Source organism: Protobothrops mucrosquamatus, unplaced genomic scaffold, assembly GCF_001527695.2.
Source record: "Protobothrops mucrosquamatus isolate PMUCROS unplaced genomic scaffold, P.Mucros_1.0 scaffold804, whole genome shotgun sequence".
In the NCBI taxonomy this organism is placed as follows: domain Eukaryota; kingdom Metazoa; phylum Chordata; class Lepidosauria; order Squamata; family Viperidae; genus Protobothrops; species Protobothrops mucrosquamatus.
In genome coordinates, this window is record NW_015387070.1 from 227585 (window position 1) to 247604 (window position 20020).

The following is a 20020-nucleotide window of genomic DNA, read 5'->3' on the forward strand; positions in this document are numbered from 1 at the left end:
ATCCTTGTGTCAACATCCAGCACGAGAATCCAGATAAAAGTCCATTCATTCTGTTTCCAAAAATCTTACTGTTTATTGAATACACAGCATGGTAATGTCAAAACAAAACTAACTCTGAGGTTCCTAGACACCATTTCGTAGAATTAAACAATATTTTCTCCGGCCAAACCCCCACCCTCTCATGTAAACAATTTCAATTTGTTATGGGAACCATCTGCTTCCTCTCCACACCTGCTGCAGTGTCCTTGAAAAGGTTTCAGGCTCTCACAGTGTTCAGAGGAATCATAGGTGTTTCATTTCTATCAATCTAACCAATTCTAAAGCAACCCCTCCCCCCTTATTCTAATGGCAAGTTGAAACAAAGAGGCATGTAGCTGCCAAACTTTCATTCTTGACATATCAACATGTCCTTTGTGTGTGTGTGTGTGTGTGTGCTTTTAAACGCAATTCGCTGAGAAAGCTTGTTCCTTGTCTTTTCAAGTGGTCTTTATATCTGTATTTTGGTATGTTTGGGGCTATTCTTCTCTGATTTGTGCCAAAATGGAACCCCATGCTCAAAAGTATTTCTGTATTTTTTTTTCAATCAAAGTGCCCAAGAAACCGGTACCTAAAGAGGAAGTGCCTGTTCCTGTCCCTAAACGAGTAGAAGCACCTCCTGTTAAAGGTACATCATCTTGTGAGGCTGACAGTTCTATGGTTGTTCACTTGGTCTATATTAAGCAAATGTCATTCAGGCCAAAACAAGCAGTTACAATAAGAGTTGATCATTTCTGTCAATCCTGTTTTGTAAAACCCTAAACCTCTTCAATCAACCAGAGTAGAGCTGGAAGAGACCTTGGAGGTCTTCTAGTCCAACTCCCTGCTCAAGCAGGAGACCCTATACCATTGCAGACAAGTGACTGTCCAGTCTCTTCTTAAAAAATTCCAGTGATGAAGCACTTACAACTTCTGAAGGCAAGCTGTTCCACTGATTAATTGTCCTGACTTTTAGGAAGTTTCTCCTTAGTTCCAGGTTGCTTCTCTCCTGGGTTAATTTCCATCCATTGTTTCTTGTCTTGCCCTCTGGTGCTTTGTAAAATAAGTTGACCCCCTCCTCTTTGTGGCAGCCTCTCAAATAGTAGAATACTGCTATCATGTCCCCCCCTCAGTGCTTCTTTTCTCTAGACTAGCCAAACTCAAATCCTGCAACCATTCTTCATATGTTTTAGTCTCCAGGCCTTTGTTCATCTTAGTTGCTCTTCTTTGCACTTTTTCCTCTTGGGTTCAGCTGCTGCAGTTCTACCGTTCCGGTTTTGATTCTTTCACTTTTCCACTTTGCTTTGCTTTTATTTTTTTCTGCTTTGAATAAAACTGATTTGCAAATTAATCTTTTTTTAAAGTGCCAGTTGTGTGGGAAAAGGAGGAGAGCTGCCTCTACCTAAAGGCACATGGAAGAGAGCTTTTAATTTACATGTGGATATTTAACTGTTTTTCCCCATGGAACTTGCAGATATGGGCCAACTTTGACATGCAAAGTGAATTATGATACCCAGGAAGGTCATTTGTGGATTTGTGGTTATAATTCTCTAACCCATAATAGGGTTTATCTTTTGCTCTTCTGTCTCCGCTATATTCTTTTTCTTTGTGGTATGTTTTAAACATTTCATTTCTTAATATCTTTAAAGTGCCAGAGATTCCTGAGGAAGCAGAAATTGAAGCTGAAGTGCCTCTACCAGCTAAAGGTATACGAGTCTGTTCTGAAAAGTAGAGCTTCTTTATCTTGAATATTATTTTGCATGTTCTTTGGATGTGTCATTTTTATGGATCTTTGTGTTGATGACAATGCATCTACAAATTGTTTCTTAAAATTTAAGAACAAACACTTCTTGAAGAGGAAGTCGTGCCAAAAAATGTACATCAACGTCATTCACCTTATCAAAAAAACATTTTCAATACCAGGAATAGATACCAGTTTTTATTTTATTTTTTATTTTATTTTGCTACAAATATTTTACATGTTACATTCCAAATAAATTGCATGACCTCTTCTTACGCATGTTTACTTAGGCATAAATTCCATTCAGTTTAATGGAATGGATTTCTAAAGATGTTGACCAAAACTGCAGACTTCAATTTAATCTCATAAATTTATATTTAAAACACCATCAGGAAAATATTTTTTATAATGCAGAACAACATGAGAGAGATAAGCATTTTAAAAAGAGTTTAATAGAAATTTTATGTTACAATATGTATGTATTTAGGACAGTGGGTCTTAAAATGTGATCCTAGGACTTAGGGTTTTCCCCAATACCCTCTCAGGGGTCCCAAAATTCAAAATATTTACCAGCCTATGTTGAAAAGTAATATAATATTAAAATCCCAACAAACAATTGTAAGGAGCAGTAGTGGCAGCAAATAAATCAGTTTTAATTTTTAATATGGTAAATATTGATAAATGTAACTCATAAAAACAAAATCTTTTTTCAGATCCTCCATAATTTTTAAAAGTGGGAAGGAGTCCTGAGAGGAACAAAGTTTTAAAAACACTAGCTTAGGAGAATAGACACAAACAAGCCTCAAATGATGGCGAAAATTGCAAATTAAAAGGGGTATATTTTATGAGAAAGTTTTTTTTAATACAGTACTTACATGGCATCTTGTTATATTGTAATGAACATTTTGGATTTATTCCCCAAATAAAGATGCCAAATCACACTAGACTTTTTTTTTATTTAGCTTGAGCAGCAGCTTTCCATCTAGCAGAAAGCTGGTGCTAATGGCTCTTCTTTCATGTTCTTGGCTTACACTGCATTAAAACAGCGATTGTCCCTTGCTGTGTTTTTTTCACTGTATCTGTTAATGAGACTTAAGTCTAAATCTGAACAAAAAAATGTTTTAAAGTGCCAGAAGTACCTAAGAAAGTTGTACCAGCAAAGAAGATTCCTGAACCTGTTCCCAAAAAAGTGGAGCCACCAGCACCACCTGTTGCAAAAGGTACTTTGACTAATATAGAGAAAGAATTATTATGGCAGCAGCATGACTTATTCCTCTGTTGTGCTAATGATAGGGCTAAGCAGACAACTTCACCATTTTTTCACCATCAAGTATGCTAGAATTATATTAATTGTACTTCTAAATTGTAGAGGAAAAACTCTTATGCACTTTTCTATTTGTAAACTTTTTAACTTGATAGAAATTCTCCTCAATTATTCAACTTCTAAGTCTTTTTTTCTTAACCCTTTCTGCAAATGCCTGGCTTTTCCAACTATTTTTTATAAAATTCTTGTTATCATTATTTTCCCATGGAGGCCTCAAATCAAACTCTCCCAACTATTTTTTCCCAAGTCCCTGAAGTTCCCAAACCTGTTCCAGAAGAGAAAGTGCCTGTTCCCAAAAAAGTACCATCTCCCCCAGTCAAAAGTACATCTAACATTTAAAATATATCAAAAACATTAACACTGACATTACTTGTCATTCTTGTTCTTAAGTATTAGACACCAATATTGCTACCGTGGTTCAAAGTTTTCTGACATCTTATATGTTTGTCCATGGTGAGTTGAGCTCAACATCTTTAAGTAAAAATGTCTGTCTTTCAATTCCTGAAGTTCCCAAAGCTGTCCCAGAAGAAGAAGTGCCCGTTCCCAAAAAAGTGCCAGCTCCACCAGCCAAAGGTATATCTAATATATCTAATAGTAGTATGACCAAAAATTAATATTAACATTACTTGCAATCCTTATTCTTAATCATTAGTCACCAATATTGGTAGGTCAAAGTCTTGTGATGTCTTATGTGTTTGTCAATGTTGCCTTGAGATCAAAATCTTTTTAAAAAGTCCTCTATACTATCTTTAAAGTGCCTGAAGTTCCCAAACCTGTCCCTGAAGAGAAAGTGCCTGTTCCCAAAAAAGTGCCACCTCCACCAGCCAAAGGTACATCTAACATTTAAAATAGTTATACCAAAAACATTAAAACTGACATTACTTATCATCCTTATTCTTAAGTTGTAGACCCCAATAGTGTTACAATATTTCAAGATTTGGGGGTATCTTATATGTTTGTCCATGGTGAATTGAGCTCAAAATCTTTAAGGAAAAAAAAATCTGTCTTTCAATTCCTGAAGTTCCCAAAGCTGTCCCAGAAGAGGAAGTGCCCGTTCCCAAAAAAGTGCCAGCTCCACCAGCCAAAGGTACATCTAATATTTATAACAGTAAGAAAGAACATCATGACTGAAGTTGTCTGTCATCTATATTCTTAAGTATTCTGGTAGTTCAAATTTTTGGGATATCTTATATGTTTGTCGATGGTGAATTGAATTCAAATCTTAAAGAAAACCCATCTCTCTTTCAATTCCTGAAGTTCCCAAACCAGTCCCAGAAGAAAAGGTCCCTGTTCCCAAAAAAGTGCCACCTCCGCCAGCTAAAGGTATGCCAAATTAAAACAGTAATATGAAAAAAAACTCATTAACATTAATGTTACTTGTCATCTGTGTTATTAGACATGAACTTTGGTACTTCAAAGTCTGTGATGTCTTATATATGTGCACCTGTTGAGACCAACATCTTTATAAAAATCTTCCATATTATCTTAAAAGTGCCTGAAGTTCCCAAACCTGTCCCAGAAGAAGAAGTGCCTATTCCCAAAAGGGTGCCAGCTCCACCAGCCAAAGGTACATATTATATTTAAAATAGCAATATGAAAAAACATTCACATTGCTATTGCTTGTCATCCTTATTCTTAAGTGTTAGACACCAATATTGCTTCAGTAGTTCAAAGTTTTCTGATCTTTTATATCTTTGTCCATTGTTGATTGAGCCGAAAAATCATCTATCTTTCAATTTAAAAAAAAAAATCTCTTTTCAAAGTGCCTGAAGTTCCCAAACCAGTCCCAGAAGAGAAAGTGCCTGTTCCCAAAAAAGTGCCACCTCCACCAGCTAAAGGTATGTCTTATATCAAAAAAATATGAAGAAATGTGTATTAATGTTATTTGTCATCCATGTTATTAGACATGAATTTTGATAGTTCAAAGTTTTGTGATGTCTCTTGTGTTTGTCCGTGATGAAAATCTTTAAAAAATATCCTCCATACTATCTTTAAAAGTGCCTGAAGTTCCCACACCTGTCCCAGAAGAAGAAGTGCCTATCCCCAAAAAAGTTCCAGCACCACCAGCCAAAGGTACCTGTAAAATTTGTAACAGTATTAAAAAGTTATAAATGTCAATGTTTGTCAATGTTTGTCACTGTTATTCCTAAGTATTAGACACTAGTATCAGTATTTAAATTTTGTCATATCTTGTATGTTGTCCATGTTGAGAGCAAAATCTTTAAGAATTCTTATTATCTTTAAAATACCTAAATGATCCCAAATGACTTCCAGAAACCAGACTGATTCCTTCTGTAAAAACAACTCGCTATGTCAAGTGTACATCTTGTCTTTAAAATCTCTTAAAACAAATAAATGCTGACATTATTTGTCATTAATCTTTGTCAGTCAAGTACAAAATATCCATATTAGTTGTTTAAATGTTTATGAAGTTTGTTCATATTGACTTGAGTATTTAATATTAAAAAAAAAAAACATACTATTTTCAAAGTGCCTAAAGTTCCCAAACCTGTCCCAGAAGAGGAAGTTCCAGTTCCCAAAAAAGTGCCAGCTCCACCAGCCAAAGGTACATCTAATATTTATAACAACATGAAAAACACTAATGTCATTCATATTAGTGTTGGAATATATTTTGTTGGAATGCATTTTTATGCAACAACTATAGAAGTATTCAGCCAGTAGATGGCAGTGTTTACAAGTTTATGGTATATACTCTCTGTCCTTAACATCTAAGAAAAGTTTCCTGTTTTCTGTTACAGTTAAACACTTAAGCAGTAAAGCACATGGTGACTGTACACTATATTTGATCTGTAGTGCACTATATTTGATCTGTAGTGCTATATATAAACAGAATTTCTAACAATTAGACAACGAAAATCGATAGTTCAATGTTTCGTAGTATCATCTGGTGACTTGAGATAAAAATCTTTTTTTAAATTAAACTCTTTTTTTAAAAGTGCCTGAAGTGCCCAAACCTGTCCCAGAAGAGAAACTGCCTGTTCCGAAAAAGGTGCCAGCTCCTCCCGCTAAAGGTACAGGTGAAATTTGTAACACAGTGAAAACAAAGTTCACAATACATTTCATAATGATTCTTCTGTTAAGGGTTAAATGCCCAGATTAATACTTCACACTCTTGAGTTGTTTCTACATTTGTCAATGGTGAATTGATAACAAAATCTTAAAACAAGAAAATCATACACTTTTTTAAAGTGCCTGAAGTTCCCATACCAGTCGTAGAAGAAGAAGAAGAAGAAGAAGAAGAAGAAGAAGAAGTGCCTGTTCCTAAAAAAGTACCAGCTCCACCAGCCAAAGGTACATCTAACTTTTGAAAAAATAACATTGAAAGAACTTTAATATTAACATGACTTATCATCTTGATTCTTGAGCAAAAGAAACAAATACTTATATTTCAAAGTTTTGTGATGTCTTACATATTTGTCTGTGGTGAGTTGAGCTCAAAATCTTAAAGACAAAAATCTGTCTTTCAATCCCTGAAGTTCCCAAACGTGTTCCAGAAGAGAAAGTGCCTGTTGCTAAAAAAGTGCCAGCTCCACCAGCTAAAGGTACATGTGAAATGTATATGTCTATGAAAAACATAAATGTTGACAATATCTGTGCTATTCTTAAATTTTAAGCACTAATATCAGCACACAGTGTTTTGTGATGCTTTGTATGTTATCCAAGTCTGATCAAAATCTTTTAAAAATGCTTTATTTAAATTCCGTGTTATGTAGCGCGAATGTTTCTTCCCTCTTGGAGGTGTTAGGTGCTCTTGCCAAATATTCATTTAATTACTCAAAATATCTTGAAAACACCTACACTAGCACTGCAAGTTTTTGGGTCTTCCATATTTGTTTATATTGATTCAAAATAAAAAAAATATTTATTCTAAAATAAATTCACACTGTCTTTCAAGTCCCCGAAGTTCCCAAAGTGGTGGAGGAAGAGGAAATATTTGAAGTTCCCAAAAAAGTGCCAGCTCCACCAGCCAAAGGTACATCTAATGTTTATAACAAAGGACCAATTTTGGCATTCCTTATCATTCATATGCCTAACGATGAGTCACCAATTCAAAGTTTGTGAAGTCTTACATGTTTGTCCCTAGTGAACTCAGCTCAAAATCTTACAGAAAATACATCTATCTTTCAAATCCCTTTGGTTTCCAAACCTGTTCCTGAAAAACTGCCAGCTCTACCTGTTGAGTGTTGCATAGAATATTTATAGCAGTTGGGGGGAAATGTTGACGTTAGCTGTCATACATCTTCTTAAATATTAAATATAAATTTCTGTTGAAAAATTTGTAGCAGCTTGTATGTTAGCTAGTCCATGGTGATTTGAGATCAAACCTTTAAAAAGGAACCATCTCTTTTTAAAGTGCCTGAAGTTCCCAAACCTGTCCCAGAAGAGAAAGTTCCTGTTCCCAAAAAAGTGCCAGCTCCACCAGCCAAAGGTACTTGTGAAACTTGAAACAGTATGAAAGAAAATACTCTGTTAATGTTGCTAGTCATGTATCTTCTTCCGTTAAATGTTAAACAACAAACTTAATAGCTTAAAGTTTTACTGTGTCTTGTATGTCTGTCCATGTTGACTTGAGACCAACATCTTTTTTTAAAAAAAATCTTCCTATCTTAAAAGTGCCAAAGATTTCCAAATATGTCCAGGAAGATAACATGTCTATTCTCAAAAAAATATATACTTTCCATGCTTCAAAAATTTATGATAGTATGAAAAAAATTAATTACCTGTCATCCATATCCTTAAACACTGGACAAAAATCTTGCTAGTTCAAAGTTTTGCGCTATCTTGTATGTTTGTCTGTAGTGAGCTGAGCTCTATATCTTAAAGAAAAAAACACCTATCTTTCAAGTCCCTGAATTTCCCAATCTTGTTCCAGAAGGAAAAGTGCCTGAAGTTCCCCACCAGTTAAAGTTTGTTCCTAATTTTTGAAACTGGGGGGGGGGGAAGAAATGACATTACCTGTCACTGTTATTCTCCAGTTAAGAGCAGAACAATATCAATAGTTGTGAGAAAATTTGAGGAGGCTGGCATAGAAACAGGAGAAATTTAGACAGAAACCATCCGCAAATAATGGAGAGGTTCAACCATAACTCAGTCTTCAATATACCCATTAATAATGGGTGAGAATGGGTGGTTACTGTTGTCATTTCTGGGATTCATTAATTCCTGCATTAATGTCTGTGTGATTCTTGCTTTCTTGATCATGTGAGGCAATACTGAGTTTGACAGTTTTTCAGTGTTTTGTAATGTCTTCTACTGTATGTTTCACTTTGGACTTGAGAACAAAAACCTTATAAAAAAATCATTAAATCTTTTTTTTCAAGTCCCCGAAGTTCCAAAACCTGTTCCAGAAGAGAAAGTGCCAGTTCCCAAAAAGGTGCCACCTCCACCAGCCAAAGGTACAGATGAAAAAAAGTTGACAATACATACCATTTATATTATTCAGTTAAGGGTTAAACACAAAGAACAGTCGGTTCAGAGTTTTGCAAATGTTTTCTACATTTGTCCATGGTGAACTAAGAACAAAACCTTGAAATAAGAAAACCATCTCTTTTTAAAGTGCCTGAAGTTCCCAAACCTGTCCCAGAAGAGAAAGTGCCTGTTCCTAAAAAAGTGCCACCTCCACCAGCCAAAGGTACATCTAACATTTATAATAGTAAGAGGAAAACATTAAGATTAAAATTTCTTATCATCCATATTGTTCAGTATTAAGCACCAGCCTTGGTGGGCCAAAACTGAGCAACATCTTATATGTTTATTAATGGTGAGATGACCTCAACATCTTAAAGAAAATTTATCTATCTTTCAAAGTTCCCAAACCTGTCCCGGAAGAGGAAGTACCGGTTCCCAAAAAAGTGCCAGCTCCACCAGCCAAAGGTACATCTAATACTGTATATCTAATAGTAGTATGAGAAAAATTAACATTAACAATACTTGCAATCCTTATTCTTAATCATTAGTCACCAATATTGGTAGGTCAAAGTCTTGTGATGTCTTATGTGTTTGTCAATGTTGCCTTGAGACCAAAATCTTTTTAAAAAGTCCTCTATACTATCTTTAAAGTGCCTGAAGTTCCCAAACCTGTCCCCGAAGAGAAAGTGCCTGTTCCCAAAAAAGTGCCACCTCCACCAGCCAAAGGTACATCTAACATTTAAAATAGTTATACCAAAAACATTAAAACTGACATTACTTATCATCCTTATTCTTAAGTTGTAGACCCCAGTATTGTTACAATATTTCAAGATTTGGGGGTATCTTATATGTTTGTCCATGGTGAATTGAGGTCAAAATCTTTAAGGAAAAAAAAATCTGTCTTTCAATTCCTGAAGTTCCCAAAGCTGTCCCAGAAGAGGAAGTGCCCGTTCCCAAAAAAGTGCCAGCTCCACCAACCAAAGGTACATCTAATATTTATAACAGTAAGAAAGAACATCATGACTGAAGTTGCCTGTCACCTATATTCTTAAGTGTTACGTATTGCTGTAGTAGTTCAAAGTTTTCTGGTATTTTATGTTTGTCCATCGTGAGTTTAAGGGAAAAAAAATCTATCTTTCAATTGTTGAACTTCCCAAATCTATCCCAGAAGAGGAAGTGCCCATTCCCAAAAAAGTGCCACCTCCACTAGCCAAAGACATATTCACTATTTTTAAAACATTACTTCTCGTCCATCTTCTTACGCATTAGGCACCAATATTGGTCATTTGAAGTTTTTTGATGTCTTATGTGTTTGTCCATGTTGACCCAACTCCAGAATATTTATAAAAATATCCTTTGTACTATCTTATAAGTTCCTGAAGTTCCCAAAGCTGTCCTGGAAGAGAAAGTGCCTGTTCCTAAATAGGTGCCAGCTTCACCAGGCAAAAGTATATCTAATTTTTGCTACAGTAATATGGAATCCTTATTCTTAAGCATTAGACACCAATGTTAGTAGGTCTTGTGATGTCTTACATGTTTGTCCATGATGAGTTAAGTTCAACATCTTTAAGAAAAATGCTGGTAGTTCAAATTTTTGGAATATCTTACATGTTTGTCGATGGTGAATTGAATTCAAATCTTAAAGAAAATCCATCTCTCTTTCAATTCTTGAAGTTCCCAAACCTGTTCCGGAAGAGAAAGTGCCCGTTCCCAAAAAAGTGCCAGCTCCACCAGCCAAAGGTACATCTAATATTTTGAAACTCTGCAGAAAAACCACTTTGATTCAAATGCAAGGGAATATGATTGTGTTGTACAAAAACATGCATGATATGGACAATGGGAAGCCATTTTTCTCTTCCCAAAATTGCAGAATCAAAGATTACCCAGTGAAATTGAATCCTTGTAGAATCAGAACAAACAAAAGAAAATGTATTTTTACACAACATGCAATTCAACTATGGAATGTGGAATCATAAAATGTAGTGCTGGCTACCAGTTTGTCTGGCTTTAAACAAGGGTTGGATCGAGTCTTGGAAGTCATGGGGGATCAATGGCTATTAGCTCTAATGGCACAATGGCTACCCCCGAAGGCCATCTGCTGGGAGACTTATGGGCTTCCTTATGAATTTGAGTAGCCACTGTGAGAACCCATGCTGGACTAGATGGGCTAAGGATCTGATGCATAGGTCACTGCTTATGTTCTTATGCTCTTATATTCTTATTGATGTTACCTGTTACTTATATTCTTAAATATTAAGCACCAGTATCAACCATTCAGAATTTTTTGATGTCTTATATGTTTGAGCGTCTTAAAAAAAAACCTGTACTATCTTTAAAGTGCCTGGAGTTCCTAAACCTGTTCCAGAAGAGAAAGTGCCTGAAGCTCCCCCTAAAGTGCCAGTTCCTCCAGCCAAAGGTACACCTATCTGTATAAATATCGGAATCATTCACCTTGCTGTTGACTTATCATTTCTGTTGCTCCAGAACAAACTCAAAAAAATCCAAAGCTGTTAAAGAATACATCCAATATTGCCCCCATATTGTCAGTGGGCTCATAATTTAAAATACCTGATATGTCCAAGAAAGTCTTCCTTGAAAAGAAGTACCCAATACTCTTCATAAAGAAAAAATTCACCTATGAAAGGCACAATCCTTATCTGGTTAAAATTTTATTCCACATTATTAAACTCTGTATATATACTTCATTGTCTATATGTCAATAATGTGTATGTCAAATATTTGCAAACCAAAGTCCCAAGAAGGCATGTTGTATATTTCATGTTGCTTTCTTATTCTTTCACTGTAAAGCAATGACTATATAGTCAGTTGCAATCTTCTAGATCAGAGTTCCCTAACCTTTTGGGGTTGACGGCGTGGAGCGGGAGGAGGGGGGGAAAGAAAGGATGGTTTTTGGGGTGTGTGAACACATCTAGAATTTACTAGGTGACTTTGGGATTGTCACTATTTCACGGGGCTCTTGTTTTAAGAATAAAAGGAGGAGAGACCCAATCTGAATTCTCAAATCAAAATAGTTAAATAAAAGTTAAAAAAATATAGAAAGAGGCTTGTATCAAAATTTATGAAATGACATTTGGTATCTAACAAAACATCGATGTTTCCTGAATATTTGGCAAAGATTTTTTTCATCACAATCTTTCATAATGCCTTCCAGTTTATTTTTGCTGACTAACAACATTACATGCCTGTTAGGTTCATGTTCTTTTTAGAATAATGTATTATAGTTATTTATATCTGTGGATTACTTTAAGTTTCACTTTGTTCTTTGAAATAATGGCAAGTTAATTGTCTTTAAAGTTCCTGTGATAAGAAAGAAGATTGTCCATAAGGAAAAGGTCACCGCTCCTGTTCCTACTGCTGAAGAATATGTTTACGAAGAATATGAGAAGTATGAAACATACGAGGAGGCTGGGGTATACTTGCCAGCAGAAGAAGCTGAAGAGTTAGAAGAATATGCAGAAGTGCAAGAAGAACCTGAAGTTGAATATTATGAGGAAGTTTCAGAAGAGCGTGAAGTTGAGCATTATGAGGAAGCTCCAGAAGAACCTGAAGCTGAAGAGTATAAGGAAACAGTGGAAGCAGAGGAATATGAGTATTATGAAGAAGTTCAAGTGATTAAGGAGACAGAAGAATATGAGGAAGTGTATGAGGTTCCACCAGCCATAGGTACATCAATTCTTTTATTTGTTGTTCCTTGACTAGACTGTCTTTAAATCTTTTCCTTCCACCAACCCGCATTTACTGATTGTACATAGAAGGTTCCATGTGAGAATGTAGATCAAACCAACTATCCTGTTACTACTGGGAATTTTCAAGAGAAAATATGGTTATATAGTTATTTACGTGTCACATTTAGAAACCGCGTAACTCTCTCATAGAGGGACTCTGGGCAGTGTACAAATCAATTGTATTATGCAGAGAGCTTTCATAAGCAAGGAAGAGAATTGAGTAAGGAGAAGATAATAAATATTCCCCCCCTTCCCTCTCCCCAAATCACTGCAATATGCTCACCTTAGAAGAAGTTGTATTTAGGATCAATTTCATAACTCAAATCACTCCTTTAACAAAATGATAGTTACATGATTTCCCCTTTTTCTCCCCTCCCCTTTTGTACCTTTGAGTTAGTCTCAACTCATGGTGACTAAATGCACTAGTCTGGCAACATGTTTTGCCCTTGCCTTCTTCCACGAATTAAGGAGAGTGTGACCTAAAGTTGGCTTTGATGCCTAAGGCAGGATAAAAACTTAGTATTCCTTGCTTCTAGTCCAATGCCTTATATTTTAGAAAACCAATTTCGTTCAGTGCCTCCTGAAAATGTGATTTGACTTCTTTGTAAATAATTAGTACTCCTGTCTAAAATGTTTCTCAAGTACAAGAGATGCCTAACATAAGCATTCCTAAAGTATAAGTCCAAATGATTGTACCTAGGAGAGAAAGATAGATAAATTATTATCATAGTTTGTTCTGGAACCCTGAATCCTCATGTTTCTTTATTAAAGGATCATATTGTTTATATTTTCTTTTTCATTAGCATTCTTGATAAAAGCTAGGCCAATTAGTTTAATTATTTAAGGCAGAGGAATTAACTAGGTTTCCCTACTACCATCACCATTCATCTCAGAAGATTCATGGTGTTTGAGAATTCGTACTAAATACATATCTGAGGAATGGAAAAATCACAGAAGGCAAAAAATCCAGAACATAAATTTGAACCCCAAAATTTTGGCTTAAGACCAGAAGGCATTTCCACATGTGCTGGAGCAATGCAACTTTAAAATGTGTGGACTTCAACTCCACACATATTAAAGTTTCTGAGCTTGAGACACTGTGCCTAAGAGTTGTCTAATTGTCTACAGTCCCATTCCTCCCTTCCTGTCCAATCCTCAATTGTTTTAAGAAATTTTTATTTTGTGATTGGAATGATTGCCCACTAGGACTTTCTCTTTTTTGTTTCTCCCTAAGACCTGAATGTAAGCTACTAAATTTGTTCTTGTTTATTGTTGACTAATCCCTAATTCAATGGCTGAATAAATACTTAAAAAAGAAATTCATCTTTTTAAAGAGCCTGAAGTTCGGAAGCCAGTCCCAAAAGAAAAAGTACCAACTGCTGTTCCTAAAAAAGAAGTGGCACCTCCACCTAAAGGTAGCTTTTTTCTTCAGCTATGATTATGAAATAAATTCTGACTTGATTGCTGGTATTCTAAATCTTCTCTCTTTGTTTTGTATGTATTGATTATGTCAAATTATGTGCTCATTACGTGTGAACTTGTGTTCTGTTCTTTCCTCATTATTAAGTAACATTCTTCTAATAATCCTGTACAAATCAATAACAAAAAATTATATCTGTATCTTTAAAGTGCCTGAAGTGCCCAAGAAAGCTGTTCCTGAGGAGAAGGTGCCTAAGCCTGTTCCAAAAAGAAAAGAGCCTTTACCACCTAAAGGTACATTTAATACTGAGGAGAAAGAAGATTAAAATCTTGTTTTTATTTTCATCTGTTTGGTGTTAATGATATTGTCCTAGTTTTTGTTTTTGTCTGGACATTATTCACCCAGGCCTTGGGTAAGGGTGGTTGGTGACCCCTTTGTTGGATGTCAATTGTTGGTGAGATGATTTGGGGTTCCCTGAGTACACCATTTTTGGTCTTCTTCTTTTGTGATATCTGATTGTATTGTTGGTTTGTTTCAGTTGTACTGTTTTTGTATTGTTTTGGCACATTGGCACATTGTGACAAAGATTCATGATTGAAATCCTAATTTAAATGTGAAGTATCTTATCAAACAAAGCAGTGCTAGCAGCCATCATGTGATCAGCAATATACTAATTCATTTTTGGCTGCAAAATTAATTGCTTCGCCTGCTAGTCTTTGCATTTTCAAAAGAAAAGTGAAATCATGGCTCTTCTTTTTTGTTCCCTTCTGGGTTATTATTATTTTTTTACTATTGTTGTTCTTTTATGCTGTTTTTGTGTTTTTTCCTCTTTTGTCCTTTGTTTTTAAAAGTTTGAACAATGATAAACCACCCTGAGACACTAGTAGTCAGGCAGGATATAAATTTAATAAATTATTATTATTCTTATAGACATAGAATGCAAATAATTAACGAATTATCTTTCTGAGAGTTTTAGTTTGAGCTTTATTTATCATGGATTACATGTCTTCTTATCTGTTGTTTGAATGCTGTCTTTCTAATCTGTCATTTGTGAGCATCATCTTGACATTTTTCAAATCTACTGATATCTTTAAAGTGCATGAATTGGAAGAGGAAGCTCTTCCAGAAGAAAAGATACCAGCTGCCATTCCTGCAAAAGACAAAGCTCCTCCAGCTAAAGGTACATCAATTCCTATACAAATTTCTCAAGCAATCAACCCTTGTTAATGTGTGTTCTTGGTCTTTCCTTTCCTGCCCCCTTCCCTGTTTGTCTATTGTTTTATGTTTCTCTATATACTCAAAAAGAAACTAATATCTTTGATGTGTCTCCAGTGGCCAAGAAAGATGTGCTAGAAAAGAAGAAACCTATTCCTAAGGAAGAAGTACCACTCATCCAAGGTAATATCTTCAAGCTGCAAATGGAATAACAGTTAATGACTCTCCATTTCCCTCTATTAATCTCTTTTAGAATCAAAGATTTAATGGAAGATGGATTAATTCATTGCAATTTTTAAAAGGCTGTGCAATTTTATAGAATAATCAAAGGAGATATAATTCAGTACAGAGAATCTAATAATCCCATTAGACTGGGCCAGTGGTGGGATTCAGCTGGTTCACACCAGTTCAGCAGAACCGGTAGTTAATTTTTGGTTGCCCAGGCCCAGAATGGACTTCCGGAAGTGGCATCCACACAGAGAACCGGTTGTTCACATATTTGAATCCCACCACTGGACTGGGCGCTTCCATAGTCAACACCTGCAGTCAATGATAACTCTCTATAGATTGATCTCAATTTACTTTGAGAGAACTGAATAAAAATTATAACAGATCCCTCAGGGCCATTTTAGGGAGAAAACATCTATCTTCTAAGTGGTTAGTCTGAAGTTAAATGCATCTTGTCAATTAACATGAGGAAATTATCATCAGTCTTATAGCCATGCTGGCATGGGATGATGTAGATTGTAGTAGGACAGTACTAGAAGGAAACAGTTTGAGGAAAATTGCCCAAGAAAGTACAATTAGGTTTGCAGATTGGCAGTATAGTATATTTGTCTATCATTCCAGGTCATCAAATATGAAAGAATTGGCTGACCTAAAATCAAAACCACCATTTTTATCATTAACTTTTGCATGGAAAAAAAATATAAGGGAAAATATAGGACCAGTGAAATATGTATGTTGTTGTAACTGTCTGTCTGTTATTTGCATTAACCTCTTATTTTAAAAAAAATACTAATATCTTTAAAGCACCTGAGATTCAAGAGAAGAAGATTCCTCAAAAAATAATTTCTATTGCACGGACTCCTAAAGTACAGGAACTTCCAGCATCCAAAGGTATATCAGCTCTTCATGAACGTAATCATAAAATAAATAAATTTCAAGGCAAGCTATCATCATAGTTCTTTATCATATATTTCTGAATTTTATGTTTGATTGTCATAAATTGTTAACATTGTCTGTTTTTTTGTTTTTTATAATAAAACTCTTGCAGAAATTAATTTCTTTAAAAGAACTCTGTGATATGAAAGGTTGAAATATTTCTAACAGTCAAAGACCAGTACAACTCTGTGATATCAAAGAGAGAGAGAGAAAATTCTTAACTATGGAAGAGAATTCACTTATTGAAAGGCTGAATCTGAATAAATCTGTTGCAAGGACATCTAATGTGATCCAGTATTTTTTTAGGGGAGCAAATTATTTAATCTAAAAACTGACCCACTCCAGAAATTATAAACAAATCTGAGTCTTAACATAGAATGCCAGATCTTCTTTTTGTTCATAGTCCTTTGCATTCTTTTTCTCCAAAAATGTTCAAAGTATGAGTTGTATGTCTAAAGAAAGCTAATATTTTTAAGTGGCAGAAACCTATGAGGAATACCTCCTAGAAGAAAAAGAAGAAAGAGTTCCAGATATCATTTCTGGGAAAGAAGAGATTCTGTCTTTCAAAGGCATATAATCTCTCCAAAGAATACACAGAGCAACAATATCACCAAGCTATTGAAAATATACCATTATTTTATCTGTACAGTTTCATGCTGCCATTTGCATTTTGTGTTTTACCAATTCTTACAAGAGTTCATTTTATTTAAAGTGTCCAAGGTATCCAGAAAAGGAATGGCAGAAGAGAAGATACCTGTTGCAAAAGTTGAAAAACCAGAGACAGTTTCTGTATATAAAAAAGGAGAATCCATTGCTGAAATTAAAATAGCACAACCTCAAATATTAGAAGAGAAGAAATTTGTTGGTAAACCTCCCAAACCAGAATCCATCATTAAACCTAAACCAGCAGAGCCTCAGGTACCAGAACAAAAGATAACCATTTCTAAATCTAGAAAACAAGAACTTACTGAACAGCTAGAAGTAGTAGAGAAAGTTCCAGAGAAGAAGGCAGCCATTACTAAGCCTAGAAAACCCCAAATTGTAGAACTCGAAGTTCCAGGAGAAATAACTGAACCTCAGCTGCCACAAAGGAAAATAGCAGTTGCTAAACTTAGAAAAGCTGAGCCCTCTGCAGAGCAGAAAATGGTGGAGTCTCAGGTGCCTCAACAGAGGATAACTCCCACAGAATCTAGGAAACCAGAGCATGTTGGGGTTCCTGAAATACTCAAGGCTGAAGTGGAAGAACTGAAGGAAAGAATTGCTAAACCTCCCAAACCAGAATTTATGGTGACACCTGAAATCATAAAACTTGTACCAGGAAAAACAGCAGTCATTACTAAACCTAAAAAATCAGAGACAATTGCAGTAGATAAAACTGTGGAATCTAAACAGAAGGTTGTAGTTGACAGACAAAAAATATCAGAGCCTGCGGTGGTGCCAGAAGCAGTAGAGTTCAAGAAGGAGAAAGAGGAGGAGGAGGAAGAAAAAGAAATTACTGTTGCTAAAGCCCCCAAACCAGAATATGAGGTGATATCTGAAAGCATAGAACACATACCAGCCAAAACGGTAGTAATTACTAAACCTAAAAAAACAGAGACAATTGCGGTAGATAAAACTGTGGAACCTAAACAGAAGATTAAGATTGCCAAACTGAGAAAACCAGAATCCACAGTGGTGCCAGAAGCAATAGAGTTCAAGAAGGGAGAGGAGGAGGAGGAAGAAGAAAAAGAAATTACTATTGCTAAACTCTCCAAACCAGAACTTATCGCTATATCCGAAATCCCAGAACCTATACCAGGAAAAAAGATAGTAATTACTAAACCGAAAAAACCAGAGACTATTGCAATAGATAAAGCTGTGGGATCCAAAAAGAAAATTGTGGTTGCCAGACGAAAAAAGCCAGAACCTGCAGTGGTGCCAGAAGCAATAGATTTCAAGAAAGAGGAAGGGGAGGAAGAGGAGGGGGAGAGGGAGGAGGAGGAGGAAGAAGAAGAGGAGAAAGAAGAAGAAAAAGACATTACTACTGTTAAAGTCCCCAAACCAGAACCTGTGGTGATACCTGAAATCATAGAACACATACCAGCAAAAACAGTAGTAATTACTAAACCTAAAAAACCAGATACTATTACGGTAGATAAAATCGTGGAATCTAAACAGAAGGTTAAGATTGCCAAACCAAGAAAGCTAGAATCCACAGTGGTGCCAGAAGCAATAGAGTTCAAGAAGGAAGAGGAGGAGGAGGAGGAGGAGGAGGAGGACGAAGAAAAACAAATTATTATTGCTAAACCTCCCAAACTAGAACTTATCGCTATATCCCAAACCCCAGAACCCATACCAGGAAAAAAGATAGCAATTGCTAAATGTAAAAAACCAGAGACTATTGCAATAGATCAAACTGTGGAATCCAAAAAGAAAATTGTGGTTGCCAGACAAAAAAAACCAGAACCTGCAGTGGTGCCGGAAGCAATAGATTTCAAGAAAGAGGAAGGGGAGGAGGAGGAGGAAGGAGAAGAAATTACTATTGCTAAAGCCCCCAAACCAGAACCTGTGGTGATAGCTGAAATCACAGAACACGTACCAGAAAAAACATTAGTAATTACTAAACTTAAAAAAACAGAGACTATTGCGGTAGATAAAGCTGTGGAATCTGAACAGAAGATTAAGATTGCCAAACTAAGAAAACCCGAATTAGCAATGGTGCCAGAAGTAATAGAATTTAAGAAGGAAGAGGAGGAGGAGGAAGAGGAAGAAGAAAAACAAATTACTATTGCTAAACCCCCCAAACCAGAACTTATAGCTATATCCAAAAGCCCAGAACCCATACAAGGAAAAAAGTTAGTAATTACTAAACCTAAAAAAGCAGAAACTATTGCAATAGATAAAACTATGGAATCCAAAAAGAAAATTGTCGTTGCAGGACAAAAAAAACAAGAACCTACAGTGGTGCCAGAAGCAATAGACTTCAAGAAAGAGGAAGGGGAGGAGGAGGAGGAGGAGAAGGAGGAAGGAGAACAAATTACTATTGCTAAAGCCCCCAAACCAGAACCTGTGGTGATAGCTGAAATCACAGAACACGTACCAGAAAAAACATTAGTAATTACTAAACTTAAAAAAACAGAGACTATTGCGGTAGATAAAGCTGTGGAAATTGAACAGAAGATTAAGATTGCCAAACTAAGAAAACCCGAATCAGCAGTGGTGCCAGAAGTAATAGAATTCAAGAAGGAAGAGGAGGAGGAGGAAGAGGAAGAGGAAGAAGAAAAACAAATTACTATTGCTAAACTCTCCAAACCAGAACTTATCGCTATATCCGAAATCCCAGAACCTATACCAGGAAAAAAGATAGTAATTACTAAACCGAAAAAACCAGAGACTATTGCAATAGATAAAGCTGTGGGATCCAAAAAGAAAATTGTGGTTGCCAGACGAAAAAAGCCAGAACCTGCAGTGGTGCCAGAAGCAATAGATTTCAAGAAAGAGGAAGGGGAGGAAGAGGAGGGGGAGAGGGAGGAGGAGGAAGAAGAAGAGGAGAAAGAAGAAGAAAAAGACATTACTACTGTTAAAGTCCCCAAACCAGAACCTGTGGTGATACCTGAAATCATAGAACACATACCAGCAAAAACAGTAGTAATTACTAAACTTAAAAAAACAGATACTATTACAGTAGATAAAACTGTGGAACCTAAACAGAAGATTAAAATTGCCAAACCAAGAAAACTAGTATCCGCAGTGGTGCCAGAAGCAATAGAGTTCAAGAAGGAAGAGGAGGAGGAGGAGGAGGAGGAGGAGGAGGAGGAAGAAGAAGAAGAAAAACAAATTATTATTGCTAAACCCCGCAAACCAGAACTAATCGCTATATCTGAAATCCCAGAACCTATACCAAGAAAAAGGACAGTAATTACTAAACCGAAAAAACCAGAGACTATTGCAATAGATAAAACTGTGGGATCCAAAAAGAAAATTGT

At 35.8% G+C, this 20020-nt stretch overlaps 1 protein-coding gene across 1 annotated transcript in view; it reads left to right on the top strand.

The window, feature by feature from the left end:
• Nucleotides 1-20020, top strand: part of TTN (titin) — a gene marked incomplete in the record, with an annotated part of 304338 nt that overhangs the window by 144172 nt on the left and 140146 nt on the right. The window contains 22 exon segments of the mRNA XM_015818849.1: nucleotides 590-664; nucleotides 1665-1721; nucleotides 2884-2976; nucleotides 3588-3653; nucleotides 3836-3910; nucleotides 4102-4167; nucleotides 4338-4414; nucleotides 4452-4647; nucleotides 4844-4918; nucleotides 5079-5153; nucleotides 5572-5646; nucleotides 6038-6199; nucleotides 6291-6392; nucleotides 6578-6643; nucleotides 6991-7074; nucleotides 7456-7530; nucleotides 8659-8805; nucleotides 9162-9236; nucleotides 10185-10250; nucleotides 10849-10926; nucleotides 11826-12194; nucleotides 13591-13671. Of these exon segments, the coding sequence (XP_015674335.1) occupies nucleotides 590-664; nucleotides 1665-1721; nucleotides 2884-2976; nucleotides 3588-3653; nucleotides 3836-3910; nucleotides 4102-4167; nucleotides 4338-4414; nucleotides 4452-4647; nucleotides 4844-4918; nucleotides 5079-5153; nucleotides 5572-5646; nucleotides 6038-6199; nucleotides 6291-6392; nucleotides 6578-6643; nucleotides 6991-7074; nucleotides 7456-7530; nucleotides 8659-8805; nucleotides 9162-9236; nucleotides 10185-10250; nucleotides 10849-10926; nucleotides 11826-12194; nucleotides 13591-13671 (2235 nt within the window).